Here is a 23,831-nt window from a genome sequence, read left to right as displayed (position 1 = left end):
CTCTAGAGCCCGTTCAGTGCATTCTGTGCGTCAATCACCGCGCCCTTGTCCACAAAATCTGCCAGCACGACATTTGGAGCTCGGTCATACAATGCCTCGCACTCGGATGCTTGCGCCCCAATGCTGCCCTCACCACTCACGGCGTTGGTGGTTGATGCAGCGTCGCGGTCCGGGATATCAATCCCCAGGATATCAATATCAAGGAAATGATTGACGATGTACATCCGGCCTGACGCGGAGGCTCCGGCGGGCCGGTCAATGCTACAGCTCGGAAAGCTCGCATCAGTCACATCGTAGGATGTCTCGAAGTAATAGGCAAATTCATCGAGGATATAGTCTACTTGGGTGGTGTCGGCACCGTAGTCTGTGATGTTTGTCGTCAACATGATGAAAAAGAAATTGTAGAGAGAGCCACATAATCTGTCTCTATCTCTTTGAAATATGATTAACTTACCCAAGAACACAACTAGTCTCTTTCCACTCGAAATCAGGTCGCCGATGGTCGGCCAGTCGTCAATAGAAATGGGATTCGACGACGGCACATACGCATAGCTATCGATTCCACTGCTTGCAAACGTATCTCCGAACTTGGAGATCGCGACAGAGTCACCGTTCGTCAATAGCAGGGTGACAACTTCGTCCGCATTTGAATCCAGCCAGCCCTTGACGGTGGACAGGTAAGACTCCAGGGTACCGGCATCCTTGAGCAAGCAGGAAGTGTGACATAGCTCTAGGACATCGTCGTCTAGGAGCGAATGATGTGTTTGTGCCTGCAGGAAACGGATGCCCATGTTCAATTGCGCCGTGACATCGATATTCTGATTGTCTTGGGGGAGGTCCCCCACGAAGGCCGAGTCGTGCGAGCCCACGAATGAGACATTTGAGTATGAACGGCTACACAACTCAGAGTGACCATTGCAGGTGGTTGCTCGCTGCAGTAATCCGGGCCATGGAAACGCACCCGCCGGCTGTAGGAGCAAGAGGGTACAGAGCAAAGCTCGCGTCAATCCATAAATAGAAATTTTCATTGTGGTAGGCTTCGGCTTCGACGCGAAGGGGTAGAAACAGATCAGCCGCGAAGCAGGTATATATGCGCGAGTCTAGTATGCCCTCTCCTTGGGATTTGTTCGAAGGATTCGTAGATCAGTCACCAGCCCACTTATAGACACAGTCCTACCCCCTATGGGTTGTTGTGACCGATATATAGGTGACTTTGGCGGTCATGCCGGCCAACGAGGTTGCGGGAAGATGACCAGCTCCCCCAGCATTCCACATGCCGACGATCCCTAGCCCGAACAGAACGGGCGCAACTGATCGAGATCATGGCCTCATGTTGGCACTGGCTATGGTGATAGGGCACCCCCGGTCACCAAGGCGCCCTTGTGACTCGATGTAACAGCAAGCCCCGCACTAAGGCAGGAGTAGGGTAGCCGGGAGGAAGATAGGGGGAAATGGAGGAGTCAAGGAACCGCCTGGGCAGGGAAGCTTAGCCCAGGAGCGATTCCGATCTCTTAAAATATTCACGGATGAGCTTGCGATCCTCCGTGTCCTCCGTGGTTGCATTTCGGCACGGGAGAACCCGCCAATGATGGTGTCTGATGGGGGGCCAGGAGGATTCGTCGGGGAGGGGCACGTTCTAGAGGCGATTCTTCCTGGTGCTTAGATGAGATGTGCCACGGATATATTCAGTATATTCGCCTCGTGGAGGAGCTAGTTGTCTGTATATGGAGTATACTGCGTGGTATGACATGAGAGATGCATAGTGTAATGGTGTTGGTGCGAACGATAACCGAGTTGTAGTATATATATATCTCTCTCCGCCGAGGCGATCGGTAGTCGGAATACGCATCAGATATTCATTCATACATGACAGGAGAAAGCAAAACCCAACCCATATTATACCGTAACTTATTTTTATGCGTCCAAAAACCGACCCCCCAAAAAAGCGACTGATGTCGAGAATATTGCCGCCGTAATTAACGATGATGATGGTAGAGAGAAAGAGGCGGAAGAAAAAGAAAAAAAAAAGAAATGCCTTCAAGCCGATTCGAACGACTGACCTTTGCATTACTAGTGCAACGCTCTACCAACTGAGCTATGAAGGCTTCAGTTGATATAAGGGGTTGATAACTTGGCTATATGAGAAATCATTCATTAGATGGCGCGTCACCAACGCAACTACCAACCCGGGCTGCTCAGAAGGTATACATAGATCACCCTCTATTACCCAAGTAATAACCCCTCGACTCCTTTGAATATCCGTCAAGCAGTCGCTAAGTCTGCCCACTCACGTATGCAGACGAACGTTGGTGAACAGTGTAGGTATCCGTGTAGAGTACATCAGTAGTCATGCCGCCTTGGACTACCAGAAGTTGGGAACAATCCGAAATCCTGGGTACATGGTAATCTAGTCTGTCATCGGATAATTTAGCATCCCAATGTACTTATAAATCGCACAAGTGAGATCTTCCGGAATCCAAGGCTCTTTCTAATTGTCCAGGTGTTTGACTGGAAGTCCTGTCTGGTGGCCGCCATTGATGTAGAGACTGGGGCTCTTAGCCCCTAAAACGGTCCGATCCAGGCAACCGGAGCTTCTGAACTCGCGCGACTCCACATGTTTACGACGTCCGAGCTCGAACCCCCATCCACCTCCATTTGTTACGTCCCCCCGTCGAGACAGGCCAAACCGAAGGCGTCTCTCTACCACGTCCGATCGCTTCCTTGACCTCTCTTATCGGAGACCCACTGGTCCGGAAACTCGCGCCTACTCCCTGACCCGACGCTAGCAATGACCAGTCGGAGACATTGCTCATGAGCTCGATGGCTGAGGGCAGTGAGGGCAGGGAACGAGAGGATGAGCTTGACCTGGGCCAGGCAGACGGTGACTCTCCACAACCCGAATATGGCGCTGCCCTCGACGATGACCGGCCCGGGCCTTCCCCGCAGGAGCTCGTCGAACCGGAGGAGGAATTGGATACAATAGACAACAGTGCGCAGGATCGGGTATCCCAGAAACCCCCCATAACAGACGGTCTTCAGCTTCCCCAGACCCCGCAGCCGCGGCGCACTCAGTCGAATGCAATCCCGGGTAGCGTGGATGAGACGCTTTCCACCCCCGACGATACCCCGTCTCTCCATGTGAGTAGCCACACACCGTCGCGCATTGCTTGAAATGGCATTCTGATTGAATAAGGACTCGGTTCATTCATCCCAGGGCAGCAGTGCTCTCGCGCTCCGTGGCTCTCCGCGAGTAAGCCCCAGCCCAGCCCACCGTCCGTTTGACCTCCGCTTCCAATCTCGGCTGTCCTCCTCACCTCTAAGTGCATCACGCTCCGGCTCGCCGTTCCTAGCACAATTACATTCTCGACAGTCATCTATCACAAGCCAAGTATCGCCAACCCCGGAGTCAGACAATGAACCGCCTCAAAGCCCATGGGATGTTGTGCGATGGACGAAGCTGCGAAAGATTACCGGACAGGCGTTCTCGGAGATTGGGAGGCGCAATTTTGGGCGACCGACATGCCTCGCGGTTTCTACCACAATTGTGATGGGCACGTCGAAAGGAATCATTTTAGTCTTCGACTATCAGCAGAGCCTCAAGACGATTATCGGAACAGGGACAAAGGGTTCGTCCAATGGTCCGGTCCTCAAAGCATCCGTCAAATTATGCTAACTAGATGCGTATAGCTGTTGAATGCGGCCCAGTCACATCTTTGGCACTATCAGCTGATCACTCGACTGTCGCCGGAGGCCATGAGTCGGGCGATATTTTCACGTGGGAAATCTCGCGGTCGGCCCGGCCTTTTCTTCATATCCCCCCGATCCCTGCAAATCAAGTTGAAACGCGAACATTCGATGGCCATATTGCCGGCTCTTCCGTAATCCATGTCGGGTTCCTAGGCACCCGACGGACGGCGGTTGTTTCGGCTGATACGCGGGGGATGGCATTTTCACATTTGGCAACACGAGGCATGGGGGCAGTAGGGCGAACGGTGAAGACAACTCGTATATTGGGTCGGTATCCGCAGAATGCCCCGGAAGAGATTCGCCGTCGAAAACCTAGCTCTGTGCTCGCTTTCTCCCCCCTCCCACTTGGTAATGTGGAGCAGCCGTCTGATTCACTCGGGCTCGTCGCCATGTTGACACCCTATCTCCTCGTGATTGTGTCCACGACCCCTGTTGCCCAAACCCAGCATAAAGCGCCTCGCCCGAAGGAAGTTCCGGCCCACAGCGCCATGACAGGTGCATTGGCTTGGTTCCCGGCAATACGGCTGAAGGGAAAAGACAGCCAAACATCCAACACCAAACTTGTCTATTGCTGGTCCAACGTTCTAACTGTGTCAGACGTGTCAGAAGCAGAGACAGACGAGCCCGTGGATAGAGATCGTCCACCCAGCCTTGTTTTCAGAGCACGCAGTAGATGGAAGGCTGATGAAGCTATTGTGGCCGTTCAATGGCTTAGTCGCTCCGTTCTTGCGGTGTTCACAATAACGCAACGACTACTCATTCTTGAGGACTATACCATGCGTGTCACGGAATCAATTGACCTTGCCAACCGACATATCTATCATACAGATCTCTTCTCTTCACAACTTCACAACTTGGTGGAACAACTTGATGAAGAAGATACCTCCATGCATGGCGTCGTTGCGGACGCATTTTATATGAGTTTCCGTGCTTATAAAGGGCGTCTGTTCTTGCTCGGCTATAATGAGACCCTAGTCGGCAGCCTTTCCAATTGGGCTGACCGACTCCTCGCACTAATGGAGGCCGGTGATTTTATTGGTGCCATTCGATTGGCAACATCCTACTACACGGGTACCGCAGAGAAGCTTACAGTTGGTCTTCCAGACGAAGACGTATTAAGACGACCAATTGTTCAGGAGAAGCTTCTGGAGATGATCTCCGCGTCTCTAAAGTATGCGTTCGGCCGCAATGTTGAAGCGAGCAATGGACAGCTAGAGAACCAGCAGCTCGAAGAACTCGCCGAAGTATCTGTCGCCGCCTGTATCTATATGACAGATGAAGAATTTCTCTGGGAGGAAGTCTTCAACTGGTATGAAGAGCATGATTCAGCCGGAATTTTCCTCGACGTGCTTGAGCCTCGTATCGTTGATGGAACTATTCGTTCTCTGCCCCCGACGGCGGTCAAAGCACTCATCAACCACTTCATTACGACTCATTCAGCTGGCTACCTTGAAGAGATCATCTGTCTGCTCGATACGAGTACAATGGACATTGATCAAGTCACAACGCTATGCAAACAACACAATCTTTACGATGCGTACATATATGTTTGGAACCGCTGCTTAATGGACTATGTGAGCCCACTGGAGGAACTCCTCTGTCAAATTCCCCCGCAAACGGAGGATCCGCTGGCCAACGGCAACTATGCTATTGGAATGAAAAGGTACACCAATGCGATGAAAATATTCCCTTACTTATCATTCATCCTGACGGGCCGAGTCTATCCCACTGGAGAGGCCATGGACGAAGCTGAAGGGGCGCGTGCAAAAACTGCCTTGTACCAATATATCTTCTTGAGCCAGCTGTCAAGTCCAGAACCGGCCAATATGTCGTCCAACGGCGATGCCGGGTTATTTTCGCAGCTGCGGGCCATGCTCAAGTTCGACGCCTCAAGTTTCATGAGCATGCTCAATGAAGCTTTTGAGGACAGCTTCCTGAATGAATCTGAAACCGAAGAGTTTCCCTCTGCGGCTGTGTCGATAAATCGGCAATATTTGATTAGCATTTTGCTCCAGGTCATGGAGTCGCCGTTTTTCACACCCTCCGATACCATTTACTTGGACATGTTTGTTGCGCGCAATCTCCCTAAATACCCCCCAGTACATTCTTCTTTCCGGCACAACTCTACATCAAGTACTGGTCCGACTATGCCAATATCCGGAAGAGGATATGGCCGAAGACTGTGAATTGAGTGCCGAGTATTTGCTGTCCTTTTACCACCCCCGGAAATCCAAACATTGGTTCCGATGTTCAAGAATGCACGCTTTTACAGAATCTTGAAGTCGACGTACCGCTCTGAGAAGCAGTATCCTCAGTGGATTTTGACATTTCTCGATGATCCGAATGATAAGCAGGCCATTTTTACCGCGCTAAACGACTGTCTTCGCTCAGGATCAGGGCTTGGGAAGAAGCAGCGAAGGGACGTGATTGACGTCGTCAAACAGCATGCTCGAGACATTGTCATTATTGATGTCCAGCGGGCCGCTCAAATTATGCAAGATCTGGCCCCTGACACCCACGGGACATTCCTGAAGGTGTTAGAAGGGGATAGCTTCAATCAATACCAGTATCTCTTGGTTCTTGTTGAACCACATACACAGGTCGGCGAAAGTCGATCTCTTTCGCCTGTTGAGAATTGGATGATTGAACGCTACGTGCAGCTTCTTTGCAAATACAATCCGTCCCATGTCGCAGATTTCGTTGATGGCCTGCGAGTTGGGGATATTCACCTTGCGGAACTGCTTCCTGCTATCGAAGAGAGTGGAGCGATCGATGCTGCTGTGATTCTTCTTGCCCGCCAGGGCCAAGTCCAGCCTGCCTTGGACCGCCTTGTAGCGCACTTGAGTACCCTTGAATCCGGGTTGATCGGTATTCTCCAGAGCATGAGAGAGACCCCCGATACAGCCAGTACGGCGGAGGCAATCGATGATCTTCTCGAATCTCTGAATAAGTATGCTGGAGTCGGTACCTGGCTTTGCCAGGGCCAAACAAAGACCGCCAAGCAATCGCGAACAATGACACATGGGCAACGCGATGGGCTTCCTCTTGGACAGTCCTTGGCCTTTGATGAGAGTCTCTGGCTGAGCCTCATTGAGGCGGTTGTCCGTATTGCGAGCAATGTCTTTGCCTTCATGCGAGACCACTTCCAGGACCCTGAGTCAATCCAGTCGGCCAATATTCTCGGTGGAGATGCGGGTCGGTTGACCAGCTCCTTCCGGATGCTGGTCCAGCAGATGTTCACTTCACTATTAGCCAGTACTGTGAAAGGAGGCAGACCGTCCAGCAGCGAACGCACCGATCTATCCTTCCTCCGCATCCTGCGAGCATTCCTCAGCCGCGCCGCAACTTGGTCCCCCTCTCTTCTAGAACTGCGGGCTGTGCTGGCCTCTATCTTCTCCGCATACTCCTACGAGAAGTCGCTATTGACCCTAGCCAACGGTATGCTAGACCGCGACCTGTTCGTGCATGTGGACGAAGTCACCCGGCTGCGGCAGCACGGATGGCGGCCCCGCGGGCAGGTCTGCAAGGTCTGTCGGCGGCGCATCTGGGGTCCCAACGTGGGCTCTGCACTCTGGGACGCATGGGAGGAGAAGCAGACAGATGCGCACCACCGTCGCATTGCTAAGCGAGTTGCAGAGAGCTATGACCCGGCGACGGAGCGAGGCAAAGGCAAAGCGGCGGCCGTGGGTGCGGGTCAGCCGCTGCATCTGCTCGCTGAGCATACCAGACCGAACCCAGCTGACCACGAGCTGGATGACGACCTCTCAGGGGTCAGGGCTGGCGGGGCGGAGGCACCTCCTCCCTCTGAGCCTGTCGTCGTATTCTCTTGTCGACATTTGTATCATCGGCAGTGCGTTCTCGATGCGACCAGCGGCCTGACCCGACCCGCCCACGGCCCTGAGTTCCGCCGTGAGCATTCCGACTGGTCCGTGACCGAACTTTTCTGTCCGGCATGTACATAGTGAGGATATCTTCTTTGCCTTTCTTCGTTTTCCTTTTATATGTGTTTATTTCGTATTTGCGAGTGTTCTGTTGAGAAACGAGATCATATAGCTAGCATTTTGCACGAGATGGATATGCCATATAGTCTAGGCCTCCATTTCTGCCCCTGGAACTATCTGTGAGCGAGTCGAGACCGCCCTGGATCCGTCTATTTCGTTCTATTCAATCCCTAATCCCCCGTATTTCGCGGTTGTATTTCCCAACTCATCTCATGAGTAGTAATACCCCTAAGACCCCCTCCCCGGAGATCTATGACTTGCTGTCTCGGGGTAGTATCGAGGAATGATCTTGTGGACGAGCCCAGCATACCATCAATGCCCGATGTAGCTTTCTGGCCCCCTCCTGATACTCCTGAGGCCGTCCCCCGCAGTCGCTTGCATCAGTGTCGAGAACGAACAGGGATGAGCAACACGGCAACCCTGGCGCCGTTGCACCATTTGTCCCACCCAGTACGACCAAGTCCTCCGCCCCCGGAACCAGGAACGAAGCCCATCACGAACGACGTGCAAGGGGTTGAACGTGGCCGGTGATCGAACGTGCCTTAGTTCAGCCAGCTCACCCAATTCTCCCAGAGTAAATGCGCCCCGAGACCCTTAATCTGCGACGACCGGCCCCCATGAGCCTGGAGCGCCGTGTGGGGTCGCATCGAAGGATTTTAGATCGCGCGTTAGCACGCGCTTGGTAGGGATCAGCCACGGCTTTGTCCGAACGGGGTATGTCGAGAACGCCGGCTCGGCGAGAGCGATGTGACTTTGTTTTTCGGCACGTTCTGCAGACCGGCATATTGCGATCAACGTGCCTGTTCGGAGACGGGGAATATGAGCTCTGCTAAGCCCAGCTAGTTCGACTAATTCTATAAAGAATAAAGGAGAATCCTGAGACGCGTGAGTGGGGTGGTCTCGAGTGATACTGTAGTATATTCTAGTATCTACTACGTCTTCTGACTCTATATCTTCTATACTTCGAGCCGATGCCGAGACGGGCAGAGACCATAACCCCTGGGCGCTTACGATGCTCCTGAATATAGTGGATGTCGTATCGACTGGATCATTCGGCATGAGCCTATTCAGGGCAAGAAACCGTTTGGGCTGCAGATGAGATGTAAAATGTAGTAGTCCTACACCAATCAGCGCGTGGTACGGAGGGGACGACTCAAGGAAGCAAATCCAGGATTCTCGTTCTAATGAGATCGAGGGGGATGTATTTTGACAGAGAGAGGCGGAGGGAGATTAGTGAAGTGCTAGTATAGTTTCAGGTTATGAGTCGTGATTCGTGAATTCGTTGTGAGGCCTGGACGAGGAAAGAGAATTGCACCGCTGGCTATCTGATCCTTCAACCTCCAACCACCGACCAACCACCGACCAACCACCGACCAACCACCACCACACCACCAACCTCCTTTTCGCCTCCCCCTGACATTGCACATCTGCCGAACAGCTTCACCGAAGAAACCGTGGAAGTCGTGCTCTCTTCCAGAATTCTCAAACCCAAATCTTCAAGAATCGAGAGAGAAAAAAAAAAAGAAGAGAAAAGCTTAATCACAGGACGCACCTGAAGATTCATGGATTGCCTCTTGCCACCGTTGGTGCCCGGCGTGATTGGACCAGCCGCGCAGCTGAGCCTAACCAGTGATGAGCCAGGCCTGCAGTACCAGCCAGTGATCGACCAGATCTCCGAGACTCATCCAGATGGTCCCGAACTCCGCTGACCAGTGGGCGGTCGCGAAAGGATTCTTTTTGCGCTCGGCACCATCTCTTCCATTTCCGTCCATCGTGGAGCCGGGCGTGAGCGAGTCAGCAGTCGTGCCGCTATGATCGCCCTGCGGTTCCGAAACATCCAGGAAGACAAGTGCAAACTTTCACAGAGGCCCTCCTCCCCGGCAGATTCGCGGATATGCAGATGCGACTTGAAACTTGGAGAGGTCGAGAGGCATTCCCTGCGATACGACTCCGCCAACTTGTCCTGAGCCAAATGGGGCACGGACAATTATCAACCCTCCCAAAAAGAAAATCAGTAAAAAGCCAACGGAAATTAGAATCTGACAGGGGAAAACAACACATCGGTAATGGGGGTGACCACAGGAGGTCATGACACACCCACACAATTGACTACCCTCCATGGCAGTCCCGAGGAGCAGGAGAGGTGGGTGGCGTGTCCTTGCCTTCTGATGCATCTGGCGGACGAGTTTGCTGTGTCCATGCCGCGCAGATGATCCGCGCAATCATCCCCAGCTTTTTGATGGGTGCACCGGCTTGAACGGCTCAGTAAGCAGTCGACTCAAGGGTCTAGCCAGTTCGAATTGCCCCAGGACCCTTCGTGAACCCTTTCTCGTCTCTTTCTGATGTTCGGTTCCGGGCTCCACGACGGCCCTTTGGGACCGGCTGGTCCCAGCCATCGGCTGCCATTTCCACCGGCCCTACGAGGCCTGATAACGCGGCCACGGAGAAACTCTATGGATAAGGTCTCATCCTTCTTCTGGAACGCTGGGTTTCAACCTCTTGGGACCCGCCGTTCGGTGCAGGGATGGTCCCTCTTACCGCAGTCGGGAGCCCTCCGCGTTTCGCATCGCTCACATGGGACCCGGGCCCTGTCATGCATGTCCCACTGGAGTCTCAAGATTGGGTCGGGTGGGTGCTGATGCAGGGCCAGTGGTTTGTAGTCCCTGGATTGCCGCCACGCGGTGGGTATCACCTTTTCGCCCTTTATGCTCACGCTCTTTATCCTTCCCCCCGCCTCCTGTATAAAAGATTGGATCGACTCCCTGTTCCTGACAGCCTCTTTTGTTCCTGACGATGTCCACGAGTGCCTAGTCCCTCCTTATTTCTTGTTGTTTGGTTTCTTTACCACTTTTACATTCCTTCTTTTCGTGGTATATACTCTCCTTCGCTCTCTGCGGGTTGTATATCGCCTTACTTGTTTTACATTCCTTTCTTTTTGCTTACCCTTGGGAAGCATTAAGCATTCAACACAGGGCTGCTCGTCTTCGATAGGCCGCGTCCAATCTTTTCAATTCGTTTTCGACTTTCAATAGAATTCAGGAACAATGCACGCTCTCTCTACTCTCCTGCCCACCTTGGGCCTCTTTGCCCACCTCGGCTCCGCTGCCTACTCGTTGGTGGATGACTATGGCAACACCGATTCGTTCTTTGACAAGTTCGATTTCTATACGGTACGTGCGGCTCATTCCCTCTATATCTGAAACGTTCATGCGGCTGACCTTCCAATTCCCACACAGAGCTCGGACCCTACCAACGGATACGTGAGCTACGTTGACCAGTCGACCGCTAGCAACGCTGGTCTCATCAATGCTTCTGACGGCTCTGTCTACATTGGTGTCGATACCACCAACACCGCCAGCTCTCCCGGCCGCGAGAGTGTGCGTATCTCGAGCACGAATACCTACACCCATGGGCTCGTAATTCTGGACCTCGCCCACATGCCCGGCAGTGTCTGTGGCACCTGGCCTGCCTTGTAAGTTTCCTATTTTCGTATCAACTTTGGCGAGAAATCAAAATTCTAACTCATTATGTAGCTGGATGCTCGGCTCGGACTGGCCTAACAATGGCGAGATTGACATCATTGAAGGTGTCAGCACCAATTCTCAGAATCAGATGACTCTACACACCAGTGACAGCTGCTCGATCACTAGCTCTGGTTTTAGCGGCAACCTCCAGACTAGCAACTGCTATGTCGACGCCTCGGGCCAGTCTGAAAACTCAGGTTGCGCAATCCTCAGCAGCGACGACTCGTCCTATGGAGACGGCTTCAACTCTGCTGGTGGCGGCGTCTACGCCACTGAGTGGACCAGCTCTGGCATCAGCATCTGGTTCTTCAGTAGCGGTAGCGTTCCCTCAGATATCACAAATGGCAGCCCCGACCCCTCTGGCTGGGGTACTCCTAGTGCGGCGTTCTCCGGCAGCTGTGACATTGACTCTCACTTCAACGAGTTGCAGATTGTCTTCGACATTACCTTCTGCGGTGACTGGGCTGGTGATGTCTGGTCCTCCGACAGCACTTGCTCCGCCAAGGCTTCCACCTGCAACGACTATGTTCAGAATAACCCCAGTGCCTTTGACGAGACTTACTGGCAAATCAACTCCCTCAAGGTCTACCAAGACAGCTCTAGCACCAAGCGTGATGCTATCCCGAAGCCTCACCCGCACGCTGCCAAGCACGTCGGTCGCTCTGCTCACGGTGCTCGTCCTGGACCCCGCCCCGCGTGGAAGCACCGCCGCTCGCAGTACAAGAATGCCCAGTAGACGGGCCTGCTTCTGCAAGAGATTGAGGATGATGTGATTATGGATATATCTGGACATAGGTTGTTCATATGGGTTAAGAAAATTGGATCTGCGATCCTTCCCACGGTGTTCTTGGTGGAATTTTTTCTGGTCTTTGCTTTTTTCACTTCTTCAGCTGGACTTTTGGTTTGATGCTTTCTTCTTTTTTATTGTCGAAGACTTTCTACGCGATGTTGATGTATTGTTGATGTGCCGTTTTGAAATACCCCCCTTACACTCGTTTAAAGCATTTAAAAATAGCATTGCATGTTCATATATATGAGATCCAGAATTTATTTTTCGTAACAGCAAACCTATCATCAAACGCCTGAGCTATCTGACTTACATGATTATGGTAAATTATGTGGAGATGTCTGTCATACTCCATGTATGTGGAGATCCTCTGTGGAGACTGCTCCACTGCCAACTGTGGCAGATACATAGCTTCAAGAGCCCACCATAAGCAATGTTCCAAAAAATCGGGTGTAATATGTATCATTTCGAAAAAAAGTAGTCTAAATTACATCCCCAAAGACTGTCAAGGTATTAAAATTAAGATCTAGCTCAAGTGGCTAGTTTGTATCCAAGCACGTCCCTCTGGTCATCGGTGAGTCGACCCCACTCCAGCAGAAGCCGGAAGAAATAAATCTCCATGTCCTCCTTTCGCAATGCGATCTCCGCCCATTTGCGTCCCTGCTCGGCGATCCACCAGCCTTCATTGATGTGAGCCTCCATTCTCATCGGGGGCTTATTATCGAGAAGGTCCTCTGCGTTGGGATTCGGCACGCCCGCGAAGTATGCGAGTGTGCTCCAAAGTCCGTGGAGGCGAATATCGACTGGGACAAAGTGCAACCACGAGACTATGCGCGAGTCAAACCATTGCCGAAAAAGCCCGGTTCTCAGGGGAAGACTTCGGCTCTGCAGGAATGGGAGGAAGCGGCCGCTGAACCCAGCCCCGTCGAGGTCGAAGAGGAATCGGTGAGACCAGTGGGCCTGGAAATCTACCCAGGAGCTGGTGCCCAGTTCGTCGCGTTGGGTGTCGCAGTCGCCGCAGCGGGTGATCGGGCTAGCGAGGTGGACTTCTGCGCGCAAGTTCAGCTCGCGAGATGGCGCGGATCCGTCCATTATTTCGTACTCCCAAGAGCGCGGACCTGCAGGCAAAAGGACAGAAACTTGATTGTCGGTGTTGTTGTTGACGAGATGAGAAAATCGCTGTCGCGGCATGCCTTTCCATTCGTTGAAGCGGCTGTAGCCTTCAGATGTGCTGCCGACCCAGTACAACGAGTTATTCTTTTCGGAAAATTCTTGGTCGGGGTGCTCATACGACGGCTCATACTTTGCCTTATCCATGTAGTTCCATGGACTGGGGAACAAAATATCGTTGAAACCAGCCAATGCACTTTGGCTGAATACTGGTATCAATTCTTGAGACACCTTGAACGAAGCAGGAGAGATCAGGAGGCCATGAAGAAAGGCCAGGTCGGGTTGATGGCAGAGTTCTGTGGCGAGATCGAAGTTAATAGGGAATTGGCCCATGGTATGAGGCGCAGCGCAGCTAAGACAGATGTCATGCCGATTCCAGACACGCCGTGTGCGCACTCGTGAAGAGGGAGGGCAAACCGCGCTAACGTATGGATCAAAGATGCCTCGCCAGGCTCCATCTGTAAAAATCGTTTCATTGGTTTGATGAGCAGGCTCTATAGGGCCCCAGCCATCCTGTCGGTCCGGTGACCATCGATCCAGCACTTCTCGTTCAGGAGCTGGTTCTTGCGGTCTTGCAGCCTGAAGGAGCGGTTGCATCTTCTCCCAAGGAACTGCCACTCGTGGCTCGTCATTGAGGTTAAACACAAGGTCCATATCTGGGAGATGCTCAGAGAACTTCTCAATCATATTAGCTGCTCCGCTTATCATCCATGCGTGGGTCGGCTTGATGCCTTCTTGGACATGCACTTGGCCTGCACGGATGCTGATTGCGCCGAGGTCGTTAAAAGGATTTGTTGCCAGTTGCTGGGTCATCGATCGAAGCTGAGCCGGGCTGATTGCTTGAAAAGGAAGCAGATTTTTGTGGATTTGATCAAAATCATCAATTATGACAGATGATCGGCTTGTCGCATATTGATACCACTTGTCGAACCCAGGCGGCGGGTCTCGGCGATATCGCCTTCGATATTCCCAAACAGCATCCTCAAGATTAAGACTGGAACGAGCCCGGAGGATGTAATCGTCATAATGAGCGGTTCCCTTACGAATGAGGATATCGATAGGATGTGTATGCGAAAAGTGGTGTTTGGTCGAGGCAAAGATTAGACCGGTCACGCACAAGACGACCACGATAACCTGGAGAACAATATTGGTGCGATTGAGAGATTTTGAGGACTCTTCCCAAAAGATCCGCGAGAGGAGAAATAAGAATGCACCCGTGGAAGATGCAACCACGGAAACAACGCCCTGGGTTTGGGAAATGTAGGGAAAAGGCATTTGCTCGAAGAACAAAGTCGATGTCGAGGAGAAGAAGACAAGGACGAAACCAGCTAGTATCGCTAATCCTAGAACGCCATAATGCGGCAGCTAGACGAGTCAGCGCAATCCAAAAAAAAAAAAAAAAAAACAACCAAAGAGTGCAGAGAGAGAGAAAGAGAAAGTCATTATGCATACCATCTGCCAAGCTGATAGAACAAAGAATAGGACCAAGAGCGCCTGTCCAAAAGCACTGCGTGAATATTTCGCATCCAGTAGGGGCTGACCACTGTGCTCGGGACGGGTGTTCGTGACAAAAATCCCAATAATCATCCAAATCACGGCAACAAGCTGGGTAAATCGATCAGAACATGAAAATCCATGAAAAGCCAGGTAAAGGATGGCTAATTATTCTCTTTCAACTTACAAGAAGCCCTGCCCCGAACCAAATCAGTGGCCGCCTTCGGCGAGGCTCTTCAATCGCCATACCATTTTGAAGAAATTCCGTGACACCAATCAGGAGTAGTGAGTCCACTATCACATTGACAAGCCTGATTACTTGAAAGTGAGATGCTCCCTTGAGGACAATTGGGCAAATGTATGTGGACCGACTACCCGCTAGAAATGAGGAGGCTGTATATCCACCAACTGAGATCAGAGCCGCAGCAAATATTCCCCTCAGGCGACTTTGCGTTAGGTAATAGATGACTTTCCGACAGCTCGAGGAAATCGACTGGTTTGGAATGTTCTGAGATTGTTGCAAGAGGGTATATCCATCCCGTGGTCGCGATCGTTGGTTGCACCAATAATCATAGAGTGAGATAATGAATGGAATAATGTAGGAATATCCAGCAGGAGTGCACTCAGTGTTGAGAGTAACGCGGCGGAACAGCTCGACTCGAAGGCCTAGAAGAATCAAAATGAAGGCAAGTTTCAGCCAAAAGACTGTGCGGAATGATACTCGTTGGTCGAGACCCAGGGCAGGCGAAGGAGAGGATGCCCGCGATGGAAGTTCGAATTCCTGGGCGGGCGGAATGCCAAATCGTTTGCTTGAGGGCGATGAGCACGGATATGATGATGGGTAAAATCGACCTAAGAACGTGAAGGCTATTCCAAGAAGAATGTAGGCCAGAACAGCTGTGCTGACTGGACGGTCTTGATGGTCATTAGGATCAGCTGCGGGAATTTAACTAGATTGCCATGACATACCAAAGGCATATGTAGCGTTATAGGACGATGTAAGGAAGAAAGATGTTAGAAAGAAGACCCTATGTCAATTGCGATCGTAAGTACTATAGTTCTCCTTCACACTGTGTCGTTGACTCGGGAGATGGCGTTGCCACTCACCCCACAGAGACCTTGAGCCCCGTATCGGCAGAGAAAGGGACCATCGTGCGCCCCATTCTTTATCGTTCTCTGCGATCGATGTCATAGGTCATTGCGCTCCTGAGAGAAAGAGATACCATGGGCACACATGTGTGCGGGTGCAAAGACGAAGGAAAAGTGTCGTCGATGGACATTGATGGTGAGAGGAACAGAATCCAGCACCCCTCCGGTGGAGACTTCAAGGGACTGATAGGGCTTCATGGGCCATCCTTAAGAGCCAGCGGTTTCAACCAGCCCATGGTAGACCCACGGCTAATCATAGGCCAGTGACGACAAAGCCGAATGCAGATTGGCGCTCAAGTGGCGTCAACGGTGGGCATTAAATTTCATTTGAGCACGTAACCGTGGGCCTCTACGGTGCACGAGGAGATTCCACCAATTAGGCGGATAGCATTCTCAGCAATTCCCACCCGTTGTGAGGAGTCCTTGTATGGTGGCAGGGAATGCACCAAAGCAAGCAAGATATGCCTGGGACGATCGGCGGCCAGAATCAAGTCTTAGCTTCCCCTTTTCTCCACTTGGAGTCCCTGAGCGTCAGAGAAGCTGTTGGGTCGGCATAAGTGATTTCAAGCCTCGATATCCCCATTTCCGTATTGATAGGCAAGCACTTTCCCTAAAGACCCAAACGGATTTGGGCAAAATTAAAGTCATCGTAGCGCAAGCGTCATATCGGTGAAAGTGGGTCGAATCAAAGCTCGGAAATGGAATGGGCCCAAACTTCACCATGGAAGCAAGGCATCAAACCAAGTCACGTGATACATGACATAAGCAGCAAAGGCGGTAAGTAAGAATCGTGGAAATGGAAGGCGGTGTATGGAAGCAATATGATTTTTTTTCAGTTTGGTCCATTTTGGGATGGACTGGAGACTGGGCGAGATTCCTGCTCTTTTACCCAAAACTCCGAATTCGCCGTAATCCGTTACCAGGCCGGTCAACTGATAGTTTCGGATCTAACTTGGCTGCCCCTTCCATTTTTATACCTTCAAAAGACCCAGCAACGAGGGTTTAAAGGCCGACGTTCCTCGCGGCCAGTTCCGCACGCTCATCATGCCGCGTAAAGCGATTGACTCGCGCATCCCGGCCCTCATTCGCAATGGCGTCCAAGAGAAGAAGCGCAGCTTTTTCGTGGTGGTCGGAGACCGGGCGAAGGATGTGATAGTGCATCTTCACTACATCATGTCCAGTGTCGATGTGAAGCAGAACAAGTCCGTGCTGTGGGCATACAAAAAGGATCTGCTGGGTTTCACAAGCCACCGCAAGAAGCGAGAAAACAAAATCAAAAAGGAAGTCAAGCGTGGCATTCGCGAACCGAACCAAGAGGACCCCTTCGAGCTCTTCATCACTCTCAACCAGATTCGCTATGTTTACTACAAGGAGACTGAGAAAATTCTGGGTAATACCTACGGCATGTGTATCCTGCAGGATTTCGAGGCTATGACTCCGAATCTGTTGGCCCGTACTGTCGAGACAGTTGAGGGAGGTGGTATGGTGTTGCTGCTGCTAAAGAGCATGAACAGCTTGAAGCAGTTGTACACATTGTCCATGGATATTCACTCGAGATATCGTACCGAAGCCCATGACGATGTGGTTGCCCGCTTCAATGAGCGCTTCATTCTGTCGCTGGGAAGCTGTGATTCTTGCTTGGTTGTTGATGACGAGTTGAATGTGCTGCCAATCTCTGGTGGTAAGAATGTCAAGCCGCTTCCTCCACCCGAGAGTACCGATGAGTCGAGCTCGGGTACTAAGAAGGAGCTGAAGGAGATCAAGGAGAGCTTGGCAGAGTCTCAACCCGTTGGACCACTCGTCAATCTGGCCCGCACTGTCGACCAGGCAAAGGCCCTTTTGACCTTTGTGGACGCCATTGCGGAGAAGACCCTGAAGAGCACCGTTGCTCTGACTGCTGGCCGTGGACGAGGAAAGTCTGCTGCTCTTGGTGTTGCAATCGCCGCTGCTATTGCCCATGGATACAGCAACATCTTCATCACATCTCCTAGCCCGGAGAATTTGAAAACCCTGTTCGAGTTCGTGTTCAAGGGCTTTGATGCCCTGGGATATCTCGACCATGTCGATTATACCATTCTGCAGTCCACAAATCCGGATTTCAACAAGGCCATTGTGCGAGTCAACATTCACCGAAACCACCGCCAGACCATCCAATACATTCAGCCGCAGGATGCTCATGTTCTCGGACAGGCGGAGCTGCTGGTGATTGATGAGGCCGCTGCCATCCCGCTACCCCTGGTGCGGAAGCTGATGGGTCCTTACCTGGTGTTCATGGCTTCTACTATCAATGGTTACGAAGGAACTGGTCGATCGCTGTCTTTGAAGCTGATCCAGCAACTTCGCGAACAGGCCCGTGGTGGTATGAAGATTGACGATACAGATGTTGCTGACCGCAGCACTGGCAAAGCCTCGAAGAGCGCAGACAAGAACCTCGGTGGTCGGTCTCTTCGTGAGATTACCCTTGCAGAGCCTATTCGATATGCTCCTGGTGATTCTGTTGAGAAGTGGCTCAACAAGGTCCTGTGTCTTGATGCGACACTGCCCAAGTCTCGCATGAACACCCAAGGTTGCCCTCACCCATCACAGTGTGAGCTGCTCCAGGTAAACCGCGACACCCTTTTCTCTTTCCACCCTGTCTCCGAGAAGTTCCTACAGCAGATGATGGCGCTCTATGTCGCTAGTCACTATAAGAATACTCCCAATGATCTTCAACTTATGAGTGATGCGCCTGCTCATCAGCTGTACGTTCTTGTTCCTCCAATTGACGAGGAGGCTACCAAGCTTCCCGAGCCGCTGTGTGTTATTCAAGTTGCCCTTGAAGGTCGCATCAGCAGACAAAGTGTCTTGAACAGCTTGAGCCGTGGTCAGCGCGCTGGCGGTGACCTGATTCCTTGGCTGGTCAGCCAGCAGTTCCAGGACGAGGACTTCGCTGGCCTTTCGGGTGCTCGTGTCGTTCGTATTGCGACGAACCCCGAATATGTTGGCATGGGTTATGGCTCTCGCGCTCTTGAACTTCTGGTCGACTTCTACGAGGGCAAATTCACGAGCCTGTCGGAGGACGCTGTTCTTCCTCAAGAGGAAATGGTCCGTGTCACTGATGAAGAGCTCACTAACTCGAACCTGCTGGATGATAACGTCCACGTTCGGGACATTCGCTCTATGCCGCCTCTTTTCGGCAAATTGAGCGAGCGCCGCCCCGACGCTCTGGACTATATCGGTGTTAGCTATGGCCTTACACCATCGCTTCACAAGTTCTGGAAGCGTTCCTCCTTCTCACCAGTGTACCTGCGCCAGACTCCTAACGAGTTGACTGGTGAGCATTCATGTGTCATGCTTCGCACGCTATCTGCTGGTATCAACGATGCGGGCTGGCTGGGTGCATTCGCCCGGGATTTTCACCGCCGATTCCTCGCTCTTCTTTCCTACCAATTCCGCGAGTTTCCCTCGGTTCTCTCTTTGAGTATCTGTGAATCCGCCAATGCTGGTGCCAAGCTTGACACTTCTGCTGTCCTGCGGACTCTGCAGAAGGCCGATCTTGACGCTGCTTTCTCGCCCTTTGACTTGAAGCGTCTGGACAGCTACGCCAACAATCTCCTTGACTATCACGTTATCCTGGACATGGTCCCTGCTCTCGCTGAGTACTACTTTGCCAACCGCCTCGGCGGCAAAGTTAGCCTCTCCGGTGTGCAACAGTCGATCCTGCTTGCAATTGGTCTGCAACGCAAGAGCATGGATACTTTGGAGAAGGAGCTGAACCTCCCTTCGTCTCAGCTTCTCGCCATGTTCCTCAAGATCATGCGCAAGGTCTCCACTCACTTCCGTGGCGTGATTGAGGGCGCGGTTGCGGATGCTATGCCCGCGACACAGATCCCCTCCGGTGCCGGTGTGGGTGCCCACGAAGAGGATGTTACTGACGATCGCTTTAAGCCTCTTGAAACCGGACTGGAAGAAGAGCTTCGTGAAGGTGGAGAGCAGATCAACGAGGAGCTGCGCGAGAAGCAGCGTGCGCTGATTGACTCTCTCCCGCTGGACAAGTAAGTGCTGTTTCAGCTCCCCAGCTTTTGGTCCTATTTCGAGTCATCGAATGAACAATAACTGATTCCCAGCCTTCAGATACGAAATTGACAACGGCGCGGCATCCTGGGAGGATGCTGAGAAGCAGATCCGTGGCGGCGGTGCCTCCACTGTCAGTGTGAAGACAAAGTCCTCGAAGCGGAAGAAGGGTGAGACTGCGCGCGAGATCTTTGACAAAGAGGTTGACGCCAAGCGGCAGAAGATGATCAAGAAGGGCACCGAGGGCCGCAAAAAATAGATGTCTGAGTGATTAGTATTTCCCCCTGGCGTTCTGCATTTTTTGACGGTGTTACCTACGGATTCTATACCTGTACTCTTCTAGAAGCGTGAATATCCAGTGGTTTGGTTTATGTGATCCTGGATGCTCGCCTCTTGTATATATGAATGACTGATATGTCTTTCCAAGCTACTAGGCTGTTCTACGTAGAGCTGATGTAGCGCTTTATAGGATCAATGAGAGACACATGGTGAAAGATAGGATGCAACAAGTAATAGCTAATGAGCAAATGATATTTATAAATCAGAGTAATTATCTGAGGAGGGAGGGCTCTCAAGGCGAGACCAGCCATTCTTTTACAGCTCATCATGCTCTGCTTCTTCCATTGGCGTTTCAGCCTTTGATTGACCAACAAGCCCACCAGGAAGCTTCTCCTTTGCACCCTCTCCCATACGGATGGCGTCCACCCAGCCCTCAATAGCACCGACGCCAAAGTCCTCGGTATTTCCATACCGACGCCACCATCCACGGCGTGCGTTGACAGCGATGATCTCCACGACCTCGCTGCCTTCCAGACCTAGTGCAGTCCGGAGAGTCTGAGAGGCGACGTTGATCTCAGGCACACCATACATTGGGAAGAGATGAGTCCCACGCTGAAAATGCCTGTGCGCAATCTCAGCCAAGCTGGCGAGCGCATCAGCAGCCGCAGGGGTAAGAGGGGCGTCTGGTTCATTTATCTTCGGGAGGAGAGCCAGTAAACAGGTATTGGACTTCGAAGCTAGACAGGCAGACTCGAGCGATTCGGGGGTAGCAAGGGTTGAAATAGGAGGAACAGGGACGGGAACCTGAGCGGATTTGGAGTCAGAATCATCACTCGAGTCGGTTGGTGCATCCTCATCAGGAACAGAAGTCGGTTTGGAGGCGGGCTTGGAGGCCTTGGGCTTGGTCTTCGGCTTGGTAGAAGGCGACGCAGCCTTTCCGTTCGCATCTGGGTTGGGCGAGGCAAACTGGCTCATGAATTCAACGATGGGCAGCTTCTTAAGCTCACCCTCGTAAATCTCAGGGTCTTTGTTGCCCCCAGGAATCACAACCAGGGTTGGGAACTTCGAGACGCCGAATTTCTCCACCGATGCGGCCTCCTTGTTGCGAACCTGGGCGACATCAATGGCACCGAGGAAGTCGATGGCCAACGCGCGGATCAACGTGCTGGTAGTTCCCTTTTCCGTGAACAGAATGGCCTTGGCCTGATCTCCGTTCTGTCCCAGCCATTTGTCCAAGTCCTTGTCGGTGGCGCGTTTCACATGGTTGGGGATGCGGTCTACAACCGCATCGACGATGGCTTTGGCGCTGCGTGCACCTTGATAGTCTTCCACGCGCGGCTTTCCGGGCTTCTTGCCAGGTGTCATGATCTTCAGGGTTGGGAAACCCTGGACGCCCATCTGGCCGCAGAAGGGCTTGTTCTCCTCTTCATCGCAGTTGACCGCGGCGACCTTCGCCAGCCCATTCAGGTTCTGGGCGGCTTTCTCATAGGCTGGTTTCAGGCTCTGGCAATGCCCACACCACGGGGCATAAAATCTGGATGAACGCACAGGTGAGCAAGAGCCATGTTAGTGGACAGTCGTCGGCGCGGGGGAAACTTACTCGACGATCTATATCAGTCAGCTCACCGTTACTGGGGCTCCGATCATGCGTGGTTCTTTTTAAGGGGAGGGATGGAACAGGGTCTTACCGAGGTGTAATTTGAGTTCGCAATGAGAGAGCCATATGTCTTCTGGTTGAGCTGGAGCACCGGCGAATTTTTCGTGTAGAGCCCGTCGCCATTGACAGGCAGAGCCGCCAGCAACGAAGCCAGTAGGATAGTCGAGCTTGGGGGAAGCATCGTGGAGAGCAAGATCAACGGGATTGGGAAAGCTGTGCACAGAAGCTATGCGGGCGCTCCAGCGAGCATCGTCGGAGAAAAGCGAAGCAAGAAAGAAGCCAGGTTGGTTGAAGGCGTGTTATTACGCAAGGTGTCCTGAAGCTCTTGGCATGCGGGGAGACGCAGATTCCCCAATGAAAAGCTTCGCCAAACGTTGCTCCTGCGACTGTTTCTGACACCACTATGCCGCACCACAATGACCGTCCCCTCGCGACAGGACACTCTTCATGATCTGGTCTTTCTTCCTCGGGACATTTTCTGGCTGGTAGTGGGCTATCTGCCCCTCAAGGATGTTGTTCGCTGCCGTCGTGTCTCACAAGCCTGGAACGAGGCATTCGGCAACCCCGCCGTCCTGAGTCCATTGCTAAAATGGCACTTCCCATGGACACAGGAAGCGAAAGATCTCAAAGCAAGCTCTGATCCCTCTGATACTTCTTCTGTACTGGACCCAAGTGGATCAACAATCCGTCGTGCCTTCGACCAAGTGGTTGCGCGGTATGACCATATTGAACGGGGAACGCCCCGCTCCGTGCAAAGATATCCTCTGTGCGACGATTTTGGTCGCTCAGGGGACCCGGAATGGTTCCAGGTGCAGTCGTGGGCGTCGCACGCCAGCCATCCTCGGCTCGACGTGGACCGACAGTTCTCCGAGTCAATGTGGACATACGAGGATGGGCTAGTGGTCTTCCCCAGTGCCGCTCATCAATGTCTAGTGCTATTGGACCTGAATAGCGACAGACAGTTTATGGTACCGTTTGTAGTTCAGGGCAAAGTGACCCGCAGAGTTCGCCTGCAGCAGCGAGTGCTGGTGGTGGAATGGGCGGAGCTCAAAGCCTTCCACTGGCTCAATGAAAGTGATAGCGTACATCGGCACTATGCCTCGTCATTCGATGTGACGCCGAAGAGTGACAATGGCTGGAGCATCACCCCCCGTAACGAATGGAAGATTATGTTCCTAGGTCACCCATTAAGCGAACGAGACCGGTTCTTCTCCGCACACACCCAGACACACTATGTCATCTACATCTGGCAGCCAAACCGCAGTTTGTATACCGCGGATGAAGATGCACCCATAGAGTCCCTTTTTGTCTGGGACTTCTCCAAGACCTCTTCTTACCGGCCATTCTTGGACCCCACAGGCAGCGAAACAGGCCCGGAAGTCGATCAGTCCCCGTCAATCGTGGCCCGTTTCGGCTATCGAGAGCTAGCATTCTTTGACATTCGACAACGGGGCTCTCCGTCATTGCAACATCTCGCTGTCACTACTGATGGTCAAGCGATAGAAGTCACTGAGAACACCTGTGAACGTAGGCAGGGTGCTCCTGAGACTCTCATTACCAGTATTCCACTGGAGGGAAATGGGCCTCATAACTTTTCTCGGCCTCATTCAGTCCTACCAGTTTATCGGAGTAACTGCAGCTTCCAGACGATGTCCTCCGATCTGGACGGGCCAGTGGATCAATTTAGCATCCTCGCACAGGTGACGAACACAGAAGCAGATCTTCGTTTCATTCTCCACTTCGATCACTCCAAGGTCGAAATACAGGATTGGAACACGCCCAGAGCTAGGGATACCATTAATCTGACCATTCAAACATCGTTTGCACACCTCACTATTGGAGCATTAGATTTCAGTGGGCGGGCAAAGATATGCGGCTCTGACAGATACCTGATGGGCGAGAATTGCAAGCGTGAGCTTGTCATTCACAGATTTGATCGATAAAGATTATATCAATCGAGATTGTTCAAA

At 52.2% G+C, this 23,831-nt stretch overlaps 7 protein-coding genes across 7 annotated transcripts; 4 read left to right on the top strand and 3 right to left on the bottom strand.

The window, feature by feature from the left end:
- Positions 1-2: 2 nt before the first annotated feature.
- On the bottom strand, positions 3-1,028 carry N7462_003027 (uncharacterized protein; the record flags this gene model as incomplete). Its single annotated transcript, XM_057074753.1, has 2 exons — positions 3-364; positions 455-1,028. The coding sequence occupies 2 exons, from the start codon at positions 1,026-1,028 to the stop codon at positions 3-5; spliced, it is 936 nt and encodes a 311-aa protein (XP_056934258.1).
- A 1,792-nt stretch (positions 1,029-2,820) lies between these two features.
- Positions 2,821-7,709, top strand: N7462_003026 (CORVET complex membrane-binding subunit VPS8; the record flags this gene model as incomplete). Its single annotated transcript, XM_057074752.1, has 4 exons — positions 2,821-3,138; positions 3,194-3,626; positions 3,688-5,812; positions 6,020-7,709. 4 exons carry the CDS (start codon positions 2,821-2,823, stop codon positions 7,707-7,709), a joined length of 4,566 nt encoding a protein of 1,521 aa, XP_056934257.1.
- Positions 7,710-10,792: 3,083 nt separating this feature from the next.
- On the top strand, positions 10,793-12,008 carry N7462_003025 (glycoside hydrolase family 16 protein; the record flags this gene model as incomplete). Its single annotated transcript, XM_057074751.1, has 3 exons — positions 10,793-10,918; positions 10,985-11,220; positions 11,282-12,008. 3 exons carry the CDS (start codon positions 10,793-10,795, stop codon positions 12,006-12,008), a joined length of 1,089 nt encoding a protein of 362 aa, XP_056934256.1.
- Positions 12,009-12,590: 582 nt separating this feature from the next.
- N7462_003024 (putative capsular associated protein) lies at positions 12,591-15,874 on the bottom strand (the record flags this gene model as incomplete). Its single annotated transcript, XM_057074750.1, has 5 exons — positions 12,591-14,594; positions 14,682-14,834; positions 14,911-15,638; positions 15,693-15,751; positions 15,831-15,874. The coding sequence occupies 5 exons, from the start codon at positions 15,872-15,874 to the stop codon at positions 12,591-12,593; spliced, it is 2,988 nt and encodes a 995-aa protein (XP_056934255.1).
- A 1,042-nt stretch (positions 15,875-16,916) lies between these two features.
- Positions 16,917-20,184, top strand: N7462_003023 (ribosome biosynthesis protein KRE33; the record flags this gene model as incomplete). The annotated part of the gene is made up of 2 exons (XM_057074749.1): positions 16,917-19,906; positions 19,986-20,184. The coding sequence occupies 2 exons, from the start codon at positions 16,917-16,919 to the stop codon at positions 20,182-20,184; spliced, it is 3,189 nt and encodes a 1,062-aa protein (XP_056934254.1).
- Positions 20,185-20,519: 335 nt separating this feature from the next.
- N7462_003022 (putative disulfide isomerase) lies at positions 20,520-22,042 on the bottom strand (the record flags this gene model as incomplete). Its single annotated transcript, XM_057074748.1, has 3 exons — positions 20,520-21,738; positions 21,805-21,812; positions 21,893-22,042. The coding sequence occupies 3 exons, from the start codon at positions 22,040-22,042 to the stop codon at positions 20,520-20,522; spliced, it is 1,377 nt and encodes a 458-aa protein (XP_056934253.1).
- A 235-nt stretch (positions 22,043-22,277) lies between these two features.
- On the top strand, positions 22,278-23,804 carry N7462_003021 (F-box protein; the record flags this gene model as incomplete). The annotated part of the gene is made up of 1 exon (XM_057074747.1): positions 22,278-23,804. The coding sequence occupies one exon, from the start codon at positions 22,278-22,280 to the stop codon at positions 23,802-23,804; it is 1,527 nt and encodes a 508-aa protein (XP_056934252.1).
- Between the last annotated feature and the right edge of the window lie 27 nt (positions 23,805-23,831).

This window comes from Penicillium macrosclerotiorum (assembly GCF_028827735.1).
Source record: "Penicillium macrosclerotiorum strain IBT 26536 chromosome Unknown utg000003l_segment0_segment0, whole genome shotgun sequence".
NCBI classification, from domain to species: domain Eukaryota; kingdom Fungi; phylum Ascomycota; class Eurotiomycetes; order Eurotiales; family Aspergillaceae; genus Penicillium; species Penicillium macrosclerotiorum.
This window is presented reverse-complemented; position numbering and strand designations above follow the sequence as displayed.